The sequence below is a fragment of the Durio zibethinus genome, chromosome 6 (assembly GCF_047325235.1).
Source record: "Durio zibethinus cultivar Kanyao isolate XHJ-2024 chromosome 6, ASM4732523v1, whole genome shotgun sequence".
NCBI classification, from domain to species: domain Eukaryota; kingdom Viridiplantae; phylum Streptophyta; class Magnoliopsida; order Malvales; family Malvaceae; genus Durio; species Durio zibethinus.
The window spans coordinates 29,136,401-29,159,546 of record NC_143167.1 but is presented as its reverse complement, the minus strand read 5'-3'; the positions used below and the strand labels follow the sequence as shown (position 1 = coordinate 29,159,546).

The 23,146-nt window shown below is 33.5% G+C and overlaps 4 protein-coding genes across 6 annotated transcripts; 2 read left to right on the top strand and 2 right to left on the bottom strand.

Moving 5' to 3' along the window:
* The first annotated feature begins 6,603 nt into the window (after nucleotides 1–6,603).
* Nucleotides 6,604–10,031, top strand: HBP5 (SOUL heme-binding family protein). 3 transcript variants are annotated; one of them, XM_089762603.1, is made up of 8 exons: nucleotides 6,605–7,148; nucleotides 7,248–7,385; nucleotides 7,486–7,554; nucleotides 7,669–7,740; nucleotides 8,394–8,476; nucleotides 8,585–8,716; nucleotides 8,857–9,070; nucleotides 9,174–9,422. In XM_089762603.1, exons 1-8 carry the CDS (start codon nucleotides 6,726–6,728, stop codon nucleotides 9,243–9,245), a joined length of 1,203 nt encoding a protein of 400 aa, XP_089618729.1. In that variant the 5' UTR covers nucleotides 6,605–6,725; the 3' UTR covers nucleotides 9,246–9,422. The 3 variants fall into 3 exon arrangements, with proteins under 3 accessions (XP_089618730.1, XP_089618729.1, XP_022732738.2); XM_022877003.2 differs by lacking the exon at nucleotides 9,174–9,422 and adding an exon at nucleotides 9,835–10,031 and having other exon boundaries at nucleotides 6,607–7,148; XM_089762604.1 differs by lacking the exon at nucleotides 9,174–9,422 and having other exon boundaries at nucleotides 6,604–7,148; nucleotides 8,828–9,025.
* A 2,162-nt stretch (nucleotides 10,032–12,193) lies between these two features.
* LOC111286792 (3-ketoacyl-CoA synthase 11) lies at nucleotides 12,194–15,200 on the top strand. Its single transcript, XM_022877002.2, has 2 exons — nucleotides 12,194–12,677; nucleotides 13,304–15,200. Exon 2 carries the CDS (start codon nucleotides 13,311–13,313, stop codon nucleotides 14,841–14,843), a length of 1,533 nt encoding a protein of 510 aa, XP_022732737.2. The 5' UTR covers nucleotides 12,194–12,677; nucleotides 13,304–13,310; the 3' UTR covers nucleotides 14,844–15,200.
* A 742-nt stretch (nucleotides 15,201–15,942) lies between these two features.
* LOC111286794 (putative histone H2A variant 3) lies at nucleotides 15,943–17,822 on the bottom strand. The gene is made up of 2 exons (XM_022877004.2): nucleotides 17,582–17,822; nucleotides 15,943–16,599 (listed from the first exon to the last, which is right to left on the bottom strand). Exons 1-2 carry the CDS (start codon nucleotides 17,687–17,689, stop codon nucleotides 16,303–16,305), a joined length of 405 nt encoding a protein of 134 aa, XP_022732739.1. The 5' UTR covers nucleotides 17,690–17,822; the 3' UTR covers nucleotides 15,943–16,302.
* Nucleotides 17,823–18,183: 361 nt separating this feature from the next.
* LOC111286699 (uncharacterized) lies at nucleotides 18,184–22,642 on the bottom strand. The gene is made up of 7 exons (XM_022876830.2): nucleotides 22,135–22,642; nucleotides 21,813–21,948; nucleotides 21,241–21,322; nucleotides 20,123–20,298; nucleotides 19,163–19,300; nucleotides 18,930–19,069; nucleotides 18,184–18,681 (listed from the first exon to the last, which is right to left on the bottom strand). Exons 1-7 carry the CDS (start codon nucleotides 22,250–22,252, stop codon nucleotides 18,422–18,424), a joined length of 1,050 nt encoding a protein of 349 aa, XP_022732565.2. The 5' UTR covers nucleotides 22,253–22,642; the 3' UTR covers nucleotides 18,184–18,421.
* Nucleotides 22,643–23,146: the final 504 nt, after the last annotated feature.

Genomic DNA, 23,146 nt, shown 5'->3' with positions numbered 1-23,146 from the left:
GGTAAAAGTTAAAACGCATAAGGCTATACTGACAGGTATTGACCATTGGTAAAGAATATATTAATGGAGATATCATTGATATAAGTTGAAAAAATTAAAACATACGAGTTTATACTAACAGGAATAACCATTGGTAAAAGGTATAATGTGGAACACACAATAGTTACTATACCAATAGTTACACATATAGTGACGGACTAAAATCATCAATATATCTTTGTTATATATTTCGATAGCTTAAAAATCATCAGTATAAGTCTATATTAATAAGGGATATACTGACGATTATAAATTCATTGGAATAAATATTTTGACCGCTAGTAAAAGGTTATTGTGCTATACCAATAAAACAATTTCTTGTAGTGAATGTATGTTGAAAATGGCAAAATTACCAAAGCCATTCTGGAATGAAACGGTTAACATAACTTGTTATTTGCTTAACAAATCACCATCAATTTTTTTAGGCTTTGATTTTTAGAAAGAGTGTAGACAAAAAAAAATATTTTATACTCTCACTTGAAAGTTTTTAGATATAAAGTATTCATGTATGTGTCGAAGAAGCAAAGGTTAAAGCTTGAAAGTAAAGTCACACAGTGTGTGTTTGTAAGATATGATGGTGAGGAATTTAACTATAGGGTATGAAATCTAGTGAAAAGAAAGATAGTCGAAAATAGAGATATAGTTTTTCATGAAAAAGAAACCATAGTAAACCTTAAAAAAATGAAAAAATTATACAAGTTATTATTAAATTTAATGTTTTAACATTGATAAGATTCCACTGAAAAAAGCCACAGATATTGAAAATGAGTAAGAGATAGAACTTAAAGATACGAATGAGCTAGCCATAGTTAATGATGAGTTAAATGTAATCAATTTTAAGCAAATAGAGTAGTGCTCTCCACTAAAAAGTGTTGAATAAGGTGAGCAATTATCTTTACCAGAGAGTGTTGAATAAAAAAAGCTACATTTGGCATCAAGTAGTGTAAAGTCTCAGCCTATGAGATCTACCAAAAGGCATGGGCCATCTACCAAGTATCCAAGTTTATATTTTATTTTAGTTACTAGTGAGAGGGGAGTTAAAGAGTTTTTAAGATGTGCAGACTACTCTGAATAAAAAGCAATAGTTAAAAGCAAAGAAAGAAAAAATGAAATTATTGTGAAAAAATGATACATATGATTTTATTAAATTTTTAAAAAAGAGAAGGTCATTAAAAAATAAATGAAAATTCAAGCTAAAAAAATATGGTAATAAACTAGTGAGGTACAAAACTCGATTGGTGGTAAAAAAGTTTTTTCAAAAATTCAATATCAATTTTGATGAAATCTTCTCTCCAATTATGAAGATGAGTTTTATTTAAGTGGTATTAAGATCATCAACTAGTTTGAATCTTAAGTAACTTGATGTTAAGACTACGTTCTTGCATAATGACTTGTAAGAAGACATTTATATGGACCAATATGAGGGTTTTAAAGTAAAAGAGAAAGAGTACTTAGTTTACAAATTGAAGAAAAGCTTACATAGCTTAAAACAAGCACGGAGACAATAGTACAAAAAGTTTGATTCTTTTATGGTGAGCCACAGTTATCAAAGAACGATAGCGAATCTTTGTGTATATGTCAAAAAATTCACTGATGGTAATTTTATTATTCTCTTATTATATGTCGATATGCTGATTATGGGACAAGATACTAGTGTAGCTTGTAGGTTGAAAGAACAATTATCTAAGTCCTTTGACATCAAAGATTTAGATATAGCAAAGTAGATTTTCGATATGGATATTATCTGGGATAAAAAAGCTTGAAATCTGTGGTTATCATAGAAAAAGTATGTTGAATGGGTGCTTAGTAGATCCAATATACAATATGCTAAATTGTTTAGCAATCTACTTGTTAATCATTTTTATCTGAGTAAAAAATTTTGTTCGGTGACTAAGAAAGAGCAATTAGTTATGTTCAGTATTTCTTATTCTTCTGCATTTGGTTCTTTGATGTATATTATGGTTTATACATAACTTGACATTGCTCATGTAGTTGGTATAGTGAGTAAATTTTTTTCTAATCTAAGAAAGGTTCACTAAGAAGTAATGAAATAGATTTTTAGATATTTGAAGGGCATATCAAAAATATGCTTGAATTATGAAGTTTCACAACTAGTTCTAGAAAGGTTTACTGATGCTGACATGATCGGTGATTTTAATAATAAAAAATCTACTTCAAAGCATTTGTTTACTTTTGTAGAAGGAGATGTATCTTGGCAGTTTAAATTACAAAAGTATGTTATCTTATCAAATATAAAGGTTAAGTATATTATAGCAACTAAAACAGGTAAAAAAAATACTTTGGGTGAAATATTTTCTTTTTAAATTTGGATTAAATCAAAATGAGTATGTGATATTTTGTGATAGCCAGAGCATTTTATATTTGAGTAATAATGCTATGTACCATACTAAAACAAAGCATATTGATGTTAGATTGATTACGTTTGGTGATTGAGGAACAGAAGATATAGTTAAAAAAAGTCCATATTGATTGAGAATGCAACAGATATGTTGACTAAGATACTTCTTAAGAAAAAGCTTGAGTTCTGCAATAACTTGACTGAAATGGTTTTTTTGGCCAAAGTAAATTCCAAATGAAATCCTAATGAGGCTGGAGGGAGAGATTGTTAGAAATATGAGATCCAGTTCAATTCCATCGTTTTTACCTAATTAAAAGGCCCAAAGCCTTTTGTTTTTTACCATGGAATAAAAAAGCCCTAAATAAATAAAAGTAGGGGTTGTTTAGGTGTAAAGATCATAATGGCACTGAAAAGGAAAGAAAAAAAAGCCAAAAAGATAAAGAGAAAAAAGAGAAGGGATAGTTGATTAAATGAAAGTCGATCTGTAGTCAATTGAGTTAAAATTTTATCAGCAGGTTCATGATTTAATGTTTTACATCCTAAGTGGTGGAGATCAGGTGTTTTACCTATTTTATGAGATTTCTTCAATTATCTCTCAAGTTATTAATTAGCTCTAGTTTTAATTAGAGAAAAACTTTGTATATACATTATTTGATAGTAAAGTTTTTTTTTGTGGCCTGTGATTTTTTTTCTTTACATTAGATGGATTTTCACATAAATATTAGTATGTTTTATTTTTCTTACGTTATTAATTATTAATTGTTATCTATTACTGTGAATTTATTATGATATATTATTTTTACATTGTTATATTTGTCACTTTAGACCCAACAAGTCAAGTTTAAGATCTTTTGGCAGGGTGGCGGCTAGTGGCAACACAAACTGAAAAATCATAGGGCTGATTTCGCATGATATGAAAAAGTGATGCCCGTTACTTTCTACTTGTGGTTCGGAACTAGCCAATAAATATTGGCGGCAGCATCATGGCAACACTTCGGTTCAGTGATCACAATTTTCTCAACATTTTCAGTTGGACGATAGATTAATGTCCCCACTAGTAATATATGCACTAGATTTTTAGTAGTAGCTGAAAGCTACGATTTTTTCGGACTCGAGAGTCAGTGTTGAATACGAGTATGTATCTAACACGAGCATGTTCAAAATTTTTTTGTTTTGAAATTTATATTGAGAGGATTAAATTTTAACATTAACATTTATATGTTGGACTCACTTGGATAAGGGTATTTTATGAAAAATGAAGAGTAGAGCAACCGCAACCATATAATTATAACCTTAATGTGAAGGGATTAGAGCTAAGTCTGGGAATTTCAAAATCTTGTGGAGGACTCTAGATATTTTACAAGGAAATATATTTGATATATATGAAGCTTTTAAAACAATATTATATTAGTGATGCTTGATAGTATTTTGATTAGGGGAATCTTAATTGAGATAAGCACACTTGTTTGCTATTAAATCCTCACCGTATCTTTCAACTGGGCGGAATAAATCTGATAAGATAAAACCAATCCTCTTAATTAATTACTCTTAAATATTTATTTAACATATTAATTGGAAAACAGTAATTGAAACATACACATGATAAGAAGTAAATCTCAAATATGTACTTATTCACATTATAATAATTACTAGTTTTTGTACGAAAGAAATTAAAACATACATGAAATTAAACTCACTTAATTAGCTCTAATTATTTATATTTATAAAGTCATCAAGACTTACATATAGAGAGACAATTCAATTCTTTATTATGCCCTCTTCGTCCATTTTTATATATATATATATATATATATTTATGTATGCGTGCGTTCGTAAACATGTTACATTTATTGCTAATTATATAAGTTGCATTATATAGGTTGGCAGGAAATTACTGGGAAAAAAGGCAGCAAAAACTGAATATTGGTTCTTTCATGGGGAGTTGGATGTTCATATGTATTGTACGTATTATAAACAAAAAATGAATGCATGGAATTTGAGTAATTAATGATATAGAACTCCAAAATTAATCATGATATTAATTAACAATTAAATAATTAGCATTGCATAAACAGTCTTGTTGGAGTCATTCATCAAATTAGTTACCCAAAAAAAAACAAGTCCTTGCTACCATGGTATGAGTTGATTAATTTCCTTGTCGTCTCTTAATTAATTTGACTTATGATGTTAGAGGATAGAGGTCTATCCATTGATTAATAATAATAATAATAATAATAATAATAATAATAATAATAATAATAGTAGATAAATAAATAAATAAATAAATTTAATCGAAAACTCTTGCTTGATATATCATCGCAAGAATTTATAGATATTTTAAGAAGATGAAATCTTACTATTAAGATAGTAATTAATAATATCTCATCTCTATTAAAATAAGATTAAGATTACATCGTCCATGCTACAAAAGCAGCCTTTTTAATTAGGTAGGACCAAGCAAAACTAAAGTGACCTCAATTATAGTACTGACCACCCCCCCCCCCCCCCCCAAAAAAAAAAAGGGTAAAAACACACCATAGAAAATCGAGCAAACAAAATTACTACACTAGGACGAACTAACTAGCTAGGGTTTTAGAGCATTGTAAAACTATAACTAGGGTTTTGATAAGATATTGATAATCAGTTAAAATTAAGCTGCCGGAGCAAAATCGTAACCACCATCATCGTCATCATCATCTCCGTCACCATCTGCCGATGCAGATGGAGCATGATCATGGCTGTTATCTCCTTTGGCCAATGACTTTGAGTTAGAAACATATCCATGACGATGAACGTTATCTTCATCATCGTGCATGATCATGCTCATGTTTGAGCTGCTTCCAAACCTTTTAATATTATTTTTGTCACCATCATGCATGATGACACATGACTTTGAGCTACTCATGATTGGAAGCTATGTGAAAAGGTTTACTTTAAGGGGCAGTGATGACTTGGGAAAAGAAGAAATCAGGAGCTTTTGGTTTTGCTTGAGGGAATTAAAAAACTGGGGGAGAACAGAGGATTATATAGCGAGAAAACATGAGGCGTTTCCCGTGGCGGGTCGTGGCATAAGAAATTTGGAGCGTGTGAAGCTTGTGATAAAAAGTGCCACGTAAAGTCCTATGTGGCTTCTTTGCAAAATTAAAGTTTACATTAATACGAAGAATATGTGCAATGATCATTGATTCTGTCTGGTCATTTTTTTGTCTTCTGTTGTCGGTTTTAGTGAAAGCTACTTGAGTTGAGGTCTTTATTCGTGGGGATAGTGGAGGAGCGAAAAGCAGGAAAAAGTTATAGGTTGGGCAGTGCACATGAAAGTTTCAAGGATTTTATATTTGAATATATAATAAAGTCGTTTATTACTTTTGTGGTTGTATCTTTCCAAGCAAGTTGTCCTTTTCTAACCAAGAACGAAATCTTGCCAAATTTCTTGCCTGTAAGCAACCTAATTATTTTGTGATTTTTATTTGAGCAAATCATGTGGTCTTTTATTTTATTTTTCTTTAAATATATAATTATAAGTTGAAAGGTGATTGATTTAAATTCTAAAATCTCACTTTTTAAAAATAGTTTAGCTTGCTTAGGCTTTTATCATGACTTCATAATTTGCTTAAAAATTGAGACTTCGTTCTCGACTTATATTCAGAACTTGCATTTTATGTGAATTAAAACTATATATTATTAGCAAAATCATCCTCTTATCATTATTTTTATATCATCAATTATTACATATGCTTATTATCATGATATAATTATATAAAAGTTTTTTACAGTTATATGATCTGTTGATAAAATATTTGATTTTAAATTAATTTTGTGATTATGTTTAGATGCCTCAAATAAAAACATATATGATTTATATAAGATTTATTGACGGCCCATTTAGTAAATAAAACATGATTAACAGCATGTTAGATATAAATTTGTTAAAATCAAGAATATTGAAAATGGTCAATTCAAACATCAGCAGAAGTGTCTTAGGCCCATAAGAAAACAAAAATGTAGTACGAGGAAGAATGGACGGGTCCATTGGCGAATGGCTCACTCAAGACTGCAAGCCTAGCTTGAACTTTGGGCTTACCTTAAACACTTGCATGCTTTGACCAGCTCGGAATTTGGATGTAGAAATGAACTCAGGCTTGCATTTTAAACCCATTCTCGGTCCAATTTGGCCAAACTATATAACCCGAACCAACAACAACCAATCATTTCCCTGGCTAACGTTAACCTTTTGCCTCGACTTCAAACCAGAGCCACAACATTTTCTCCACGTAAACTGGAGGAAAAACACTCGCTTATTGAACTAGGAAACTCAAAACAACTTGAAATGGCTACCGTTCACCTTTCAACTCAAATTCTCAGGCCCGTCACCGCCGCTTTCGTCAGTTTCCGACGAGTTACCACCGTCGGCATCCCTTCTACCTCTCATTCTCCTCCTGTAACAATATTCAAAACAAGAAAAGAAGCCATTACCACGAACCAGAATTTCAAGTGGGCACGTAAGTTAAGCCTAGTGGACCAAAGCATCCCGCCAAAGCCAACTGTTGATGTTGAAGGGCTAGTTAGTTTCTTGTATGATGATCTTCCCCATCTCTTTGATGATCAAGGGATTGATCGGACGGCATATGACGAGCAGGTCAAGTTCAGGGACCCAATAACAAAGCATGATTCGATCAGTGGTTATTTGTTTAACATTTCTTTGTTGAAGGTCCTCTTTAGGCCTTTCTTTCAATTGCATTGGGTCAAGCAGGTTCGATTCACTATAAACTTTTTTCCAATATAAATTTTGATAGTTTGACAACTTTTTTGGTTTGGGTATTTGCTTATTTGACTGGCTGAATGGGTATAGACAGGACCTTATGAGATAACAACAAGGTGGACTATGGTGATGAAGTTCATGCTTTTGCCTTGGAAGCCTGAACTGGTCTTTACTGGAACTTCTGTCATGGGCATTAACCCTAAGAATGGAAAGTTTTGTAGCCATGTGGTGAGATCTTTACTTCTCCAAAACAATTCTTCATTTGGTAATTTAAGTTAAATTTGAGAAAATATTGTAATCTTTGTGAATTTTGTTATAAGTACTGTAGGACTTTTGGGATTCTATAGAGAATAATGAGTATTTTTCGCTGGAAGGTTTATGGGAAGTGTTTAGGCAGGTATGACTCTAATTATATTTTGCTGCAAATTGGCATTTTATGGTCATAAATTTATGGTTCTGCCATATCTTATATGTGGAATGTTGTTTTATTTTATGTTATTTTACTTTTCAGTTGCGGATTTATAAGACTCCTGACTTGGAGACACCCAGATATCGGATACTAAAGAGGACTGCAAACTATGAGGTTGTATTATATTCTGTTTTTCCTTTTTCTTTTTAAATAAAAAGAAAAAGAAGAAGAAGAAAACCAATTTGGAACAAAATTTGTTCTGCATCTATGAACTATATATGCTTTTCCTGATACCAGCTAGGCAGCCATTGTACTAATCTTGCAAAGACAAAATGTTTTGTACACTGATAGTGTGCTAGCAGCTGGGTAAATAAGCTCATTCCCTTATGGTCTTATAACAACAAAGGCATAAAAAAGCCCGTGATTCGGAAAATATGAACAAAGAAGGGGGAAATTATTTGGTAAACTTGACTAAATATCAAGTAGGATCATTAGAGAAAATTTGTATCCATGATTTAGTATTAAGTACTCACTGTGCTTATGGATTCTGTTTGTAATGTGTCTTCCTTTATCTGAATGGATACAGAACATTGGGGTTTTACTAATATGGAATTTATATAATTTTATGCATTGTCCTGTCATGCTAATCTAATTGTCTTCAGTTTGTTATTGGGTTTTTCCTGTCTTAAGTAAATCACTGCATTTTATACACAGCAATTCTTATTACCTTGAATAACTCCTTTAAGTAGTGTTTCCTGTTGCAATTTTATGAGAAAATGTAATTTGTTTGAATGTCACGTAATTGTGTAAGTAACACTGTTATGCAGGTAAGGAAATATGCACCATTCATAGTGGTAGAAACAAATGGAGACAAGCTGTCAGGGTCAACTGGCTTTAATGCTGTTGCTGGGTAAGTGGCTTTAACTCTTATGGAAAATTCAATTCATTATGTTGGTTTCAATTCTTATTTTCCTTTTTTTCTTCACACTGATAAGGTTGGTGGATTCCATTGACATAGGTATATCTTTGGTAAGAATTCTACAACAGAGAAGATACCAATGACTACTCCGGTCTTCACCCAGGCACTTGATCCTGAATTATCTGAGGTGTCCATCCAAATTGTTCTTCCATTGGGGAAAGATATAAGCAGGTGAGGCTTATCAGTTTTGCTGGGGTCTGAAACATCAACTAACAGTTACATATTTCCAAACTGGATTAAGACAACAATAACATTTTTTAATATTTTCATGCTTTATTTTAGCAAATTAGAGTGTGTTTATACTTCAACAGTCTGCCAGATCCCAGTCAAGAAACAGTTAACTTGAGAAAGGTAGAAGGAGGGATTGCTGCAGCATTGAAGTTCAGTGGAAAACCAACGGAGGATGTTGTTTGTGAGAAAGAGAAAGTATTGCGCACTAGTCTTATTAGAGACGGTCTTAAACCTAAGATGGGTTGTTTGCTTGCCCGCTACAATGATCCAGGACGAACATGGAGCTTTACAATGGTATGATTTGGATTTTCCTTAATTATGATTCTTAAGTATTCTGAAATTCATTTGTCTTTCCCGTACGTGCTCTTCTACTTGCAAATTTGGAGTTCATTCATAGCATGCAAAAGGGATTGTGCTTCAGGGGATTGTGCAGTTCACTTTTGACAATAACTGTTGCTGCCTTTACTGATAAATAGGTAAATTTGGTAGCTGCATATCACAATTTTGTACACATATATACACAGCCTCAACTAGTCAAATGGAATATTATGAATCAAACTTGAGAACAAATAACTGTCTGTGATTGCTCAGGAGGCAACAAATTTTTACTAATGTGAAAAATATGGAAATATCAACATTGAAATAAGTTCACATGTTTCGTCTGATTATTTTGTTTCCTTGGACAAAAACAAACTAGAGGTACTTCATTAGAATTTTGGTACATATGGAGTCAAATCCCATATTGCTGCTAAATTTAGCCATAAATTTTATATTCTTGATCGAGCAGTATGCATGCTTTGTACACAGCTTTTTTTTTTTTCCTGTTTGTTTATTTTTAATGCAATTTGATGGTTCTCTTATTGATTCTAGAATTAGCTTGTTGATGGTGGGTAGATAATAGCTAGTTTTCTTTACCGGCTGACTTGTTGAGACTGCAATGATGATGGTTCATCTATATGATGCCAGATCATTTATTAACAAATTCTTAGTAGTCCTTTGTTACCTGTTTTTGTTATTGATTCCATCTCTACATTCTTTCTATGGTGATTGCATTGAAGAGAAATGAAGTGCTAATTTGGCTTGAGGAGTTCACTTTGGATTAGCAAGACCACTCCCTGCAGAATGTTATTCTTCCCGATCTTGAATTGACCATGACACTTTCTTGTAAGTTTAAATTAAGGAAACAGTATAGGCTTTCCCTGAAAGAAATTTTCAGTTAGCTGAGAAACTTGCAATGTAAAAAGCATTTTGTTCCTTCCTAAGTTGTTGGACATGTAGCAAAATAAACTATCCAAAAGTGAAAACTGTATAAACCTGGGCACTCTCTATAATCAATACCAGAGGACAGTTAAGATCAAACCAAACAGTATACACTCTCCAGCAGCAGTGCCTTTGATTTGCAATATGTAAATTAACTTATAAGCTGAAGCTATATTACCTAATGGGCCTTCTAGCTTCCTCATCTGATTAATTACTATCAAAATTCAGTAAAATTTCTATTGAGCGATTGTTGCATGCATGAAAATCTTTCCTTTTAAGTTTGCATTAGTGAGCTGAAGCATGATGCTTTCGTTCATTCATGTCGACAACAGCTAGGCATGGACCCTTATGAATATTAAAGCCATGTCTCAAGGTGATGGAGAAGAAATCCATGTGAGTTCCAGTTGGTAACCATGTGACCAAAACCTTATGAAAAGTGCCATCATTTTTGCTCCATGGCTGTGTTAAATGAGCTGTGACTTCATGAAATTTGCCCCTTCTGATAACAGGAAAAAATGTTTCCGCTTTGGCATCGATCCGCATGTACCAACTTTTAGCTCAAACTCTATGCACCTTGATCTTGACTCTCAGCCTCAAGGCCATGGACTTGCAACATTTATGGGGTTTTCCAATAAAAGTCGTGGGATGTTTGCTTACTCCATGAGGAGCCAAAACCTTTCTCAGTTTTTCACTGTTTTTTGTAAAATTCAAACTGTTCATCAACCAGTTCAATCAATTTGATTTGCTGAATTGAAAGCCAGTCATCCATCCTATTTGATTCCATTTTCTCTCCCAATTTGTTTAGAAAAAACCCATTAACATCAGTAGTGTTAAACACTTGACATATTTAATATTTTTATACTAATTTCATATATATTCCACAAATTATCTTAAATAAATGATTCTCCACTTCTGTTGATATCCCACAATTAATTATGTTCTGTTTGATGCTTGCTTTTGTATTTGTCTTTTTGGTAGTACATCTTTTTGTTGGTATTTATTTTTACTTCCTCAAAAGTTGTCCAAAAAATATAAAAAACAAAATTCAGAAATGAAAAAAACAAAATTCAAATGTAATTTTTCATATAAATAGTTATATGATTTTCTTATTTTAAAATTAAATTCTAAAATTTTAATTATTTAAAAATATTTACTTTAATACATAAAAAAAAGGTATATCTAAATAAAATGTTACTAATTTTTTTTGGGAAATGTTGAATACACTCGTTAAAAACATATAGAATTAAAATTTCATGATGTGTTGGTAAAAAAAAAAAAAAGTTTTGTTATGTGATTCTTAGTTTAAATGTTAGAATAAATTTTTTATGTTTAAGATTAAATTATAAGTTTCCTATGAATTAAATACCCATAGTTAGTCTCATACTTTTAAGTAAACTATACAAAATTGTTAGAAAAATGATTTTTTCCCATTTAGGTTTTTGTTTCTATTGAATTTTTTTAATTTATTTTAAATCCAAAATAAGATTTAGTTTTCATTTTAATATTTTATTTTTTAAATAAATGATAAAAGCTGAAAAATATATTGTTAATCATCATTTGTGAGAACATGAAAAAAAAAATATATATATATATATATATATATATATATATGCATAATGAAAAAGGTGAATCCAAAACATAACATTCATCGTACAAGCAATTAATTAAGCATTTATAATATCATGACTTATTTTTATAAATGATATATAAAATAGCACCCATTTAAATTGAGTTTTGAGCTATTGAGAACGGAGAGATCATACCATTTGATATGATGATCAATCATTCAATTCTTCTTTCTCCAACACATTTTGCATGAAAATTATATCAACTACTCAAAAAACGTGGCAAAAAAGGAAAAATAAATATATTTAGATAAGTTTTAAAAGTCCATGAAAATAAAATGATAATAGAATTTAAATTCATATAAAAAATTTTTTTGACAATTCAAATATGTACTTACTACTTTCCTTATAAAAAAGTTTTTCTAGAAGACTTGAACAATTGAATTATTATCACAAGCAATCCTTAAAAAAAAAAGATAATTTTGAATTCAATTTTGTTTTTATCCCTTCCTTTTTTTCTTCGGCCACTCGTAAAAAATAAAATAAAATAAAATATTGATTTTTTTAATCTATTATCAATTTTAAAAGAGACGTGACACTAGGCAGAAGCAATAGCTGTAAGCCAGAAAACAACAAGCTGGCTGAAACCAAAGCGGAGCCGTCTGATTTAAAACACGACAACGTTTTTCCGGCCTTGTACCCCGAGAGAAATGACGGTCAAACGTTTCCAGACGGCGCCGCCTCTTCAAGAAAACGCGTCCATTACGCCACTTTTCTTCGTTTGGGTTCCTCGTCATTTTCTCATTTCTCTTCACGTTCCTTTTTTTCCCCTATTTTAGCGGAAACGGTTTTTCATTTTTTTTTAATAATTGATTATTTTGTGCTTTTATATTTTAGTATACTTGATTCCTTTCAAAATTTTTGATATCCGTTGATCTCTCCTCTCTTTTTAACGCACTTACGCGCCTCGTATTTTATATAGTCTCTTTTTTATAGAATTTCTCTCTATTCTTCTTTGTCTCCGTGGCCGTTCTTGAACAGATTCAAGTGACTCTCATTAGCTTTTGGGGATCAAAGTAAGTTTTTTTTTTTTTTTTATCTGGGTTTCTTGATTTATTTCCATTAATAGTTGGTTTTATATTGTTTCGGTGTGACTTGTGATCTGGGTTTTCTTTGTATGGTTTTTTCTCTAGCTATTATTGAAAATGTTTGTTTTTTTTATGCAAATGATGATCTGGGTTTTTGTCTTCCTCACTATCAGTTCTCACAAACTGTGCGCAATTTTATGAATCTGATGTGAAACTCTGATCTGGGTTTGCAAAATCCTAGTTAGATTTGATGTAAAGCTTCTCTATTTATAAGAAATAGGGGGGTTGACAGAAATGGGTTAAGGGAGTAACTTCATTTTCCTTTGGCAATGCATATATTTATCATTCTGAATTTAGGATTTTAAGCTTTTTAAGGCCTAGATAGTCATAAAGTTTATCCCTTAAAAGGGATAAAATTCAATAAGCTGGTATTTAAAAAAAAAAACATTATGTTGGAGTTTCTGGTGTAACTTTACCTTTGAAAGCCTACTTGTTTTTACCTTCTTTTTGTTTTGCTGGCTCTGGTCCTTGTTGGTTTTAAAATTTCCTTTATTCTGACTTTTTTTTTTCTTTTTTGCACTTGATCTAATACAATGATTTTCAATCTTTCATAGGGAAAAGATGGCTGAATCCAAACCAGAGCAACCTTTGATCCCATCATCAACTCGGAACCTACCTGATTTTAAGAAATCCGTTAAGCTAAAATATGTGAAGCTTGGATACCATTACCTAATCACCCATGGAATGTACCTGTTCCTTTCCCCTCTTTTAGTTGTGATTGCTGCGCAGATCTCAACGTTTTCCATCCAGGATCTTTATGATCTTTGGGAACATCTTCAATACAACCTCATTTCTGTCATCATCTGCTCAACTCTTCTTGTTTTCTTGTCAACCCTCTACTTTCTAACACGCCCTCGCCCTGTTTACCTTGTCAACTTTGCTTGCTACAAACCGGATGAATCTCGGAAATGCACAAAAAGGATCTTCATGGATCAGTCGCGAATGACTGGTACATTCACAGAGGAGAATCTTCAGTTTCAGCGTAAGATCCTTGAAAGGTCAGGGCTTGGGGATTCAACATATCTTCCAGAGGCTGTTCTCAATATTCCCCCTAACCCATCGATGCAAGAAGCTAGAAAAGAAGCAGAGGCTGTTATGTTTGGTGCTATTGATGAGCTTTTGGCTAAGACCTCTGTAAAACCCAAAGATATTGGAGTTTTGATTGTGAACTGTAGCTTGTTTAATCCAACACCATCGTTGTCTGCCATGGTTATCAACCATTACAAGCTTCGAGGGAATATTCAAAGCTACAATTTGGGAGGAATGGGTTGTAGTGCAGGTTTGATCTCAATAGATCTAGCAAAAAATCTTCTTCAGGTCCATCCCAACTCCTATGCACTGGTTATCAGCATGGAGAACATCACCCTGAACTGGTACTTTGGAAATGATCGCTCGAAACTTGTTTCAAACTGCTTATTCAGGATGGGAGGGGCAGCAATACTTCTCTCTAACAAACGCTCTGAAAGAAAAAGATCCAAATACCAATTGGTTCACACTGTTCGCACTCATAAGGGTGCGGATGATAAGTGCTTTGCCTGTGTTACCCAGGAAGAAGACTCCGTGGGGAAGGTTGGTGTTACATTGTCAAAGGATCTCATGGCAGTTGCTGGTGATGCTTTAAAGACTAACATCACCACATTGGGGCCTCTGGTTCTTCCAATGTCCGAGCAGCTGCTTTTCTTTGCTACATTGGTTGGCAAGAAGCTTCTCAAAATGAAGGTCAAGCCATATATTCCGGATTTCAAGCTAGCTTTTGAGCATTTCTGCATTCATGCTGGAGGAAGAGCTGTTTTGGATGAACTGGAGAGGAACTTGCAGCTGTCTGAATGGCACATGGAGCCATCAAGAATGACTCTTTACCGCTTTGGCAACACCTCAAGCAGTTCACTTTGGTATGAATTGGCTTATTCAGAAGCTAAGGGTAGGATTAGGAAGGGAGATAGAACATGGCAAATAGCATTTGGTTCTGGATTCAAATGCAACAGTGCAGTGTGGAAAGCTTTGAAGACGGTAAATCCTGCAAAGGAGAAAAACCCATGGATGGATGAGATCCATAAATTCCCCGTTGATGTTCCGAGGGTCTCTTCCATCTAAATTCCAGAATGACTTGCTGCAATTTTTCATAACAGGATGAGTGGTAGTTTCAGCATTGGGTGCAGTGCAAGACATGTTGCCTTCAGTTATCTAGTTTTAAGTTATTTCATGGGTGTAGCTTGAGTCAGTGGGATTTATTCATGGTGTAACAAATTGATTCGAAGGTGTTATGGGAATATTAGAGCATTTTTTATTTTTTATTTACCGAGGTCACTGCATGAAGGGCTTGGCTATGTTTCAAGATCTCATCGTATGATCCAGAGATTCGAATTGGTGAAGTTGTAACAACTAATTTAACTTATCGACGGCATTGTAGACTGAGACATGCCTGATACATGCACTTTATTTTGTCCGACAGCCCGGATTTTTAGTTTTTTATTAGGATTAAAATCTTATCAATATCAAATATATATATAAAAAGAAAAAACAAATATTATATAAAATATTAAAATATTCTTATTTTAAAATACTAATATTTTAATAATTATTATTTGAATATTTTAATTGTACATAATGCTAAATAATTTTTAATAATTTAATACTTATTTTAATATTTTAATTGTTAAGTCAATATTACTTTTTTTTAAAATATTTCAATATTACTTTTGAAAACAAACACTTCTTTTTAAAAATAAATAATAAAAAGCATTTTTCAAGTAATCCAAACATAAAAAATTTTACATTTTGTTAACATTTTTCAAAAAAAAAAAAAAAAGAAAATCAATTTTTGTAAAACATTCTGAACTTTAATATATATCCCAAATTCCTAAGTCATGTGCCACCTTTTTTGGCCAGATTAGCTGCAGACAAGATGGCCAAATCCAGAAATGAACCTTTATATTTGAGGAAACACTGTAAACTGTGGTCACTTACTCAATTACTTGTTGAAGTATGAGAAATTAGCTCCAAATTGGCATATGCGCCTTTACTTGGTTTCCACATGCCTTGAACGAGAATCATTCTAATTTGATATACCTCAACCTTCGGACTCATCAGGGCAGCTGGAAACTGCTAGAGTAGACCACGGAACAAGCATTTTGATCATAAAAATCAAAGAGGCATTTGGCAGACCATTATGCATTGAAAAACTCAGGTACCATGAAAGCGACTCAGTAATACATCCGGATTACCTGATATTTTATTTGCAATATCCCAATAAGAATTCATCAATAAACTTTATGCTAGTCATATTTGTTAACCACGCAACAGCCACCATGTCAATCAATCCGCTAAATAATGCCAATCTCGACAGATTATATCAGACAAGGAAAAGAAAAGATCGGCAGCTAAAAGAGGATCAGGCCTAAGTTTCAACAAATTAATTAAACACATAAATGCAATGCCCTAACAATCGACCAGAACCTAATAAACCCATGGTTTTAAGTCTCAAGCTCACAGCAAAGAAATGCAGCTCAGATAGAGAATTGGCAAATTTCTACAAGCAATAACACACTGTAGTCTAGTCCTTGGATGACTTGTTGATGAGTGACTTGTGGATATGAGGGATCACACCACCACCAGCAATGGTTCCCTTAATCAGGGTATCAAGTTCCTCATCACCACGGATAGCAAGCTGCAAGTGTCTGGGAGTAATACGTTTCACCTTAAGATCCTTGCTTGCATTTCCAGCCAACTCCAACACCTCTGCAGTCAAATATTCCAGGATAGCAGCAGAATAAACCGCAGCAGTTGCTCCTACTCTCCCGTGTGCTGTGGTCCTTGACTTTAGTAGACGATGGATCCGACCCACTGGGAACTGCAGGTCACACATTACAAACAAATTTCATGAACCAAGGAAAACATAGCATATGAAATTCCAAACTCTACTACCGTCCAAAATAGTGACTTACAAACAACAATTAACAGAAGTGATACTAATCAATCATAAAAGAAAAAGTACGTAATCTGGAACAATTGGCATAAAGAGACACCACTCCAGGTCCCAAAGATTCAAAATAGATCAAGAAGAATAACCACAGTAAGAGCACATGCAATTTTTTTATGCCAGACGTAATTGGAGAAACACTGAAGACAAAAGCAACTATAGAATATCTTAATAAGACCCACTTGGAACAAGTGAACATCCTCAGACATGCGAAGATTTATGGGACCTGGCAAAACATCCCAAAACAATGAAACTTTCTAGTGCCCATCAATCACTACAGATACACCAGTTATCAGAGCCTTTTGAGCCTGTCCAATTTTAAACTACAGTAAATTGTAATTGTTAGACAAGCTAAAATCAAGATTTAGCTTACAGGTTAGAGGACTAAGGTCCATTAACGAACCCCAAGCATCTTGGATATCAAAGGCAAATAATAAAAATCAATATTATTTTTGGCTTTGGCCGCCATCAACCCTTTATATGACTCCATTTAAAGAGAGGGATATATTAACTATCTGAAGGTTGAAAAATGAAACTAACAGTGGGGAACTGAGTCATCAACTATCAACCACAGTAATATATTCCCATTCAAGTATTTAATAAATTAAACACCAAAACCAAAAAGCCGGCACTAAAAAAGATCCTATGATAATTATCTTGTAGCTAGATCAACTCCTTATCTTTTATCAAATCATAATGAGTTTCAGGTACTCAGATAAAACCCTGCAAGTTTTTTTTTAGATGCTAAATCGAATCAATAAATAAAAGGATAAACTAAAAAACCCAAATAACAAAAATTAAAAATAGGATAAAAACAAAGGAAGGAAAAGGACAAAACAGAGCAAAGATCTACCTGGAGGCCAGCTCGAGAAGAACGAGAGATGGGTTTTTTCTTGTCTTTGTCCTTGTTGACAGCCGAGGTTTTGCCCATAATCAAACCTTTCGCTCCCTTCCCAGACATCTTTCCCTCCAAAAATAAAAACTACCCGAAGATATTACAGATAACAAGGAGAAAAGTAACAGAGAATTTCAGTGGGAAAACAATGGCAGACGAAGTTAACGGTCTCCGAGATGGGAAACAGAAAGCACTTTTGTTCCAAGAAAAACTGCCTCGGACCAGAAGGGATTACTTATGTTGGGGCTCCTTGACTGAAGTAACCCTACCGCTTCTATAAAATTACGATAGTGACAACTGGTAAATCTTATTTTATTAATACCTTTTACATTTTTTATTGATTTATTTCATTTATTTTTGAGAATTAATTTATATTTATCCAATAATTATATGCGGGTAAAAAATATATATTTCATTAAACTTTCAATTCTTGTTTCAAAGGGCAATATTCGATTATTTGGTTAAAATAGTACATAAGTTAATCATTTAGTAAACAAAAGAAAAAAAGTAACCTGTGATGGGCATCATTGCACATTCGGTTGCTTAGAGATCATAGCATCCACCACAAATAATACTCCTTTGCATAGAACGCAATATAAAATTGAAGATGCCATTATATCATTTAGAATACATTTTGGTCTAGTCCACATATGTTAAATGTACCAAAGACTAGAAATTATACCCAAAAAAAAAATGCAGCCTAGTCCATCTATGTCTGATAAGAAAAACTATCATGACGATCGTTGCTTAATGGGGTTATGCCTGCAGAGACAGGTCGGATCGGAATCATCACCCTTGTTACTCATTCTCTGCTTCTTTTTCTTTGGTCTTGCCGTCTTCTGCAATATGGAAGCCCTCAATCTTGCGTGAAACCTCTTCTGTAGATACCTTCACCTTTCCAACTGACCCATTGGCTGCAAACAGTTCAACGTCATCATGAATCAAAGGGCCTGTCTGCCATATTCTAATGGTTCCATCCTCAGAACCTGAGGCATATGATTCCCCTCCTGGTGAGAAACGCACGCAGTGTACAGGACCATGGTGACCCTTATTGCATGCTGCAAACCAGATGTAAATCAGTAATTACACGTTACCATAAGCAAACAGAAATAGAAAACACAAGACTATATATGGTATTTGAATTCAAGCACCAAACCTACTGAACAAACTACATCCGCATATATTTTCTTGCATTGAAGGAATTTAAGAGTAGTATCACATATCATACTTGAATTCAAGCACTAAATTCACACACTAATCAGCATTCCATCATCAACTTCAGTCCAACTTATGTTTGAGAACATACCTATCTCATCCCCAGTGTGGAAATCAAAAACGCGAACCCACATATCTTCTCCTCCAGCAATAAATTTATTTCCATACTTTGGTTCCAATGAAGCTGATTCAACCGTGCATGGCATGTTGTAGCTCTTTACCAACCCAAAGCTGAAGTAAAGGCGTGCACAGAATAAAGTAATCAACAAAAGCAGATAGTCTAGCACAAAAATCAGACCATCAGGCTCAAATGTCAGAACTTACTGGTTTGCATCCCAGAACTTAACTGTAGATCCATCCGCAGTTGTTATATATCTACCATCTTGACTCACTTCAGCGCTGGTCACAGATGACTTGGTCTCTAGTGTTTGAACTATTTTACCACTTCTTACATCCCATAATCTGTACAGTCACTAAGAAATTCAGTAACAAGAAAGAAGAGACAATAATGCCATAAAAAAAAAAAAAAAAGAAAAAAAAAAGACAAGCATTAGACTAGGTTAACAACAGCCTTTTAGAGAAACTCAACATAGTCATGTATACCATAGAAAAATGCTTTAAATTAAGTATGCAGTTATTAAATCAACAAGCAGGCAAGCATCCGAACTGCAACTGCTCATCCGTCAAGCGCCTTTCTGCTTTATCCCCTCCTCAGGGATAAGCAAGCAGAAAATTTACAAAACTTAATACCCTTGCCCAATTAAAATTCATGGATCCATGGATTTGATCTCAAAACCTCCAAATAAGTGTCATGATGCCAGAAATTGGGAAAAAAAATGAGGTGATCCTATACAGTTTTTACAACAATCCCACATATATCAATTAGAAAACAAAAAATTTAAGCTAAGTGCTTGCTTTCAAAGAAGGGTTAATGTCATGCATGGCCTTTAAACTATAGTGAAATGTTCAATGTAGTACCTAAACTTTAAAAATCTCTAATATGGTACTTGAACTATGAATTTGTTAACTAATGTGTTACTTGAAGATTGTTTATCCGCCACGTGTCATTATTTGAAGCTAGCCAAGTTAGGGGTGAGTACTACATTAGTTAACAAATTCATAGTTCAGATACCACATTAGAGATTTTTAAAGTTCAAGTACCACATTAAACATTTTACTATAGTTTAGGAGTCATTCATGATATTAACCCTTTAAAGAACAATGCACTGCACATGTTACAGAAATTACATGAAAGTGCCTCAAAACATGGAGGAAGGTGGATACCTGACACCCCCCATATCAGTGCAGGAACTTAATATTGTCTGATCACTATGCATCCAGGCAACAGTTCTGACTGAACCAGGAGATTTGTCCACTTCTCTGGGGGGTGCATCTGGACGATTCAAATCATAAATACGAAGGACTTTCTCCACTCCCCCAGTCAATAGAAGGTGCGTATCCTGCTTCCAGATCAGAAAACCTTGAATGAGATAAATAACCAAGAAATACAAAGAAAGACAAACAGACACGCCAACGGTTAGGGGTACTTGGCCAAAAGAAAATAATTAGGGTACAATGAAGCCAACCATTCCATAACCGAATTTGACTGGTGATGAGCAAAATACCTTTAAAACAAACTGTTACTATTTCTGTTTGCAGATAACATAGAACAATGCACTAACTAGCTTTACAATAATCCCAAGTTTCATCATGGCTCCTGTGATTTCATATTTGGACAAAATTGCACTTATGTCAATTCAGCATTTTCTATTTATGGCTGTCCATACTAAGATGATAGTATCAACCATTATGGCTTCATATGAGGAAAAAAGGTCCACCTATACCCATAATAGAAGAGAAGATAAAGGTTCCTTCCTCAGCATTGGGAAGAAAGCTAAACACGTGATTCAAGAACCTGTTGTGGTAGTTAGCATCTTGTAATAAATTCCTTATAAGGACAACAAAATGAACAAGAAGATTATAATAGTCGTGACAACCAGCCGTTACAAGCTGACCACGCATTCAAAAGTCAAACACGGTTAAAATTTCTTTGTCAAGGCAACCAAAGCAAATAAATGTCAAGAGAAGCTAAAATGTTGCACTACTAACTCGGATAGAGAAACATGCATTACCATGCACAAGAATTATAAGGGATTGGCAGAAGCAATTGAAATTACTTTTCAAATATTAATAATGAGGGCCAAAATAACCTAGAAATCTGTTCAACAATCTTTATATAAATATCCTTTTATCAAAAGATTGTCAACACATGAACCCACATAAGCTGTTACACATTTCAAAGACCAAATCTTTCTCTAATTTTCCTACCATATTCCACCATATATACACTCCCCTAATTCCCTCAAGTGAAAGTTTAAACAGAATCGAAGCACCAACTTAACCTCTGAACAAGCACAGGCTCGAACTATATGCTTGTGCTCAAATGAGTGCAATACATCACCTGTTAGTGCATCCCACACTTTCCTGCACAAAAAGGCATTTCAGACGGTATGTCAACTTTTTATCGATGAATAACTCCACAAGAAACAGCACATGAAACAACAGATGCCACCCCAGTTACAAGATCTCAATTCAAACAACTGCAGCAGGAGATTGAAGCATGAGCAGTTATCTAGAGTGTAGCAAACCTTAAGAAAGAATACCATCCGCTTTTGACTAACAGTATATATTATTTCGACAATCAACAAGACAACAGTAAACAGAAATATGTACAGAGCAGGAACGAGAAAAGGAATGATGCAAATTGACACACTATAGTGACATAGAGTCTCTCCATGGTGTAAACATATAAAGAATTTTCCACAAGTCTATTGAGGTGTTGCAAGAGATTTGGTATTAAAGACACAATCTGCATATATAAAAACTAAGAGAATGACATACAAAAATACTTAAAACAACTTTTAGAGTACGACAACATATTGCGAGAGAAGGGGATCAAGAATGAATTACATACGCAGTAAAGTCAGCAGAGCCAGAAGCAGCGCATAAAGCATTTGTGTCCAAGCAAACACTCCACACTGCGCCCTTGTGTCCTTCAAACGTTCCTATCCAATCTCCAGTTTCTCCATTCCTCAGCATGGGGCTGGAATCTGGAACAGACAAGTAAAGCCCCATTTTTATGAGCATGAGATCAATATCGAATTATCCCTCCAAAGAAGTGCATATCTCTCATTGTATAATAACCCATTTCCAGGTACAATAAATAAATAAGAAATAATAAAGCATTTTAAACAACAAAAAAAAAGATAATCTTAGACGAAGTAAGTAGTCATTACCTTTGCTGGCACTAATGAGAAAAAAGCCATCTGGAGTAACAGGACTGTAAAAGAGATCCACGACGGGACGTGAATGGCCATGGCATACAAGTGGGACCGCAATCCTTTTCTTGTCCATTTCTTTTTGCTAATTACAAATGAAACACAAACTAAAAAAGAAATCCGTTTCTTTTATGATCTCCAAACAAAACAAGAAAACAAACTCAAAATCCTTAACAAAATCTACACAAACCCAAAGAACAAGAAAAAGACAACTTGGGTTTTCTTTGTTCTGGGTATTCTTTTTGGGATCAGAATGTACAGAGAGATTAGTTGTCAATGAAAAGTAAAAAGAAATGGCGGTAGTTTAATACAGGTGGGGAAGACGCTCTGATTAGTGGGATTTGGGGTTTGTTTGCGTTAATCCACACCTCCTAACCCTGGGCTCTGAGCAAAATAAAGATGATGACGATGATGATTATGCGAAAATGTTTGGGACAGAGCAACGAAAATCTAAGGGGCTAGGCGCAAGGAGAAACCTGCTATCGATATTCTCTTATATACAAGGCTGACTTCACGCCTGCTTTTCCTACTTTCTATTTTTGTTTTCCATTTAATAAAAGTAAATTTAAAAGAGGAAATTGGGCTAGCCCAACAAGGTGTTTTACAAGCCTAACCCAATCCAACAAAAAAAACATAATTATTTTTCTTTTTAGCTATGATTGTGAAGGGAAAATTATTGTGATATGGTATAAATTTTAAAATTCATATAAATTGAGTTATAGTATTGTCATTTGTTAATTAGACTATAGTTATAAAAATAGTAATACTTAATGAACATGCCTCAATTATGTAAATTCTCAATAGGTTATATAATTTGATTATTTTGAAAATAACTTATAAAAAGATTTAGATGATTAAAATTATGAATAGGTTTGATGCTTTTATTGTTTTAATTCTTACAATTTATTTATGAATTTTGTAAATTCATTCATTCATGAGATTCTATTTACTAAATCCTTCAATTGTAATA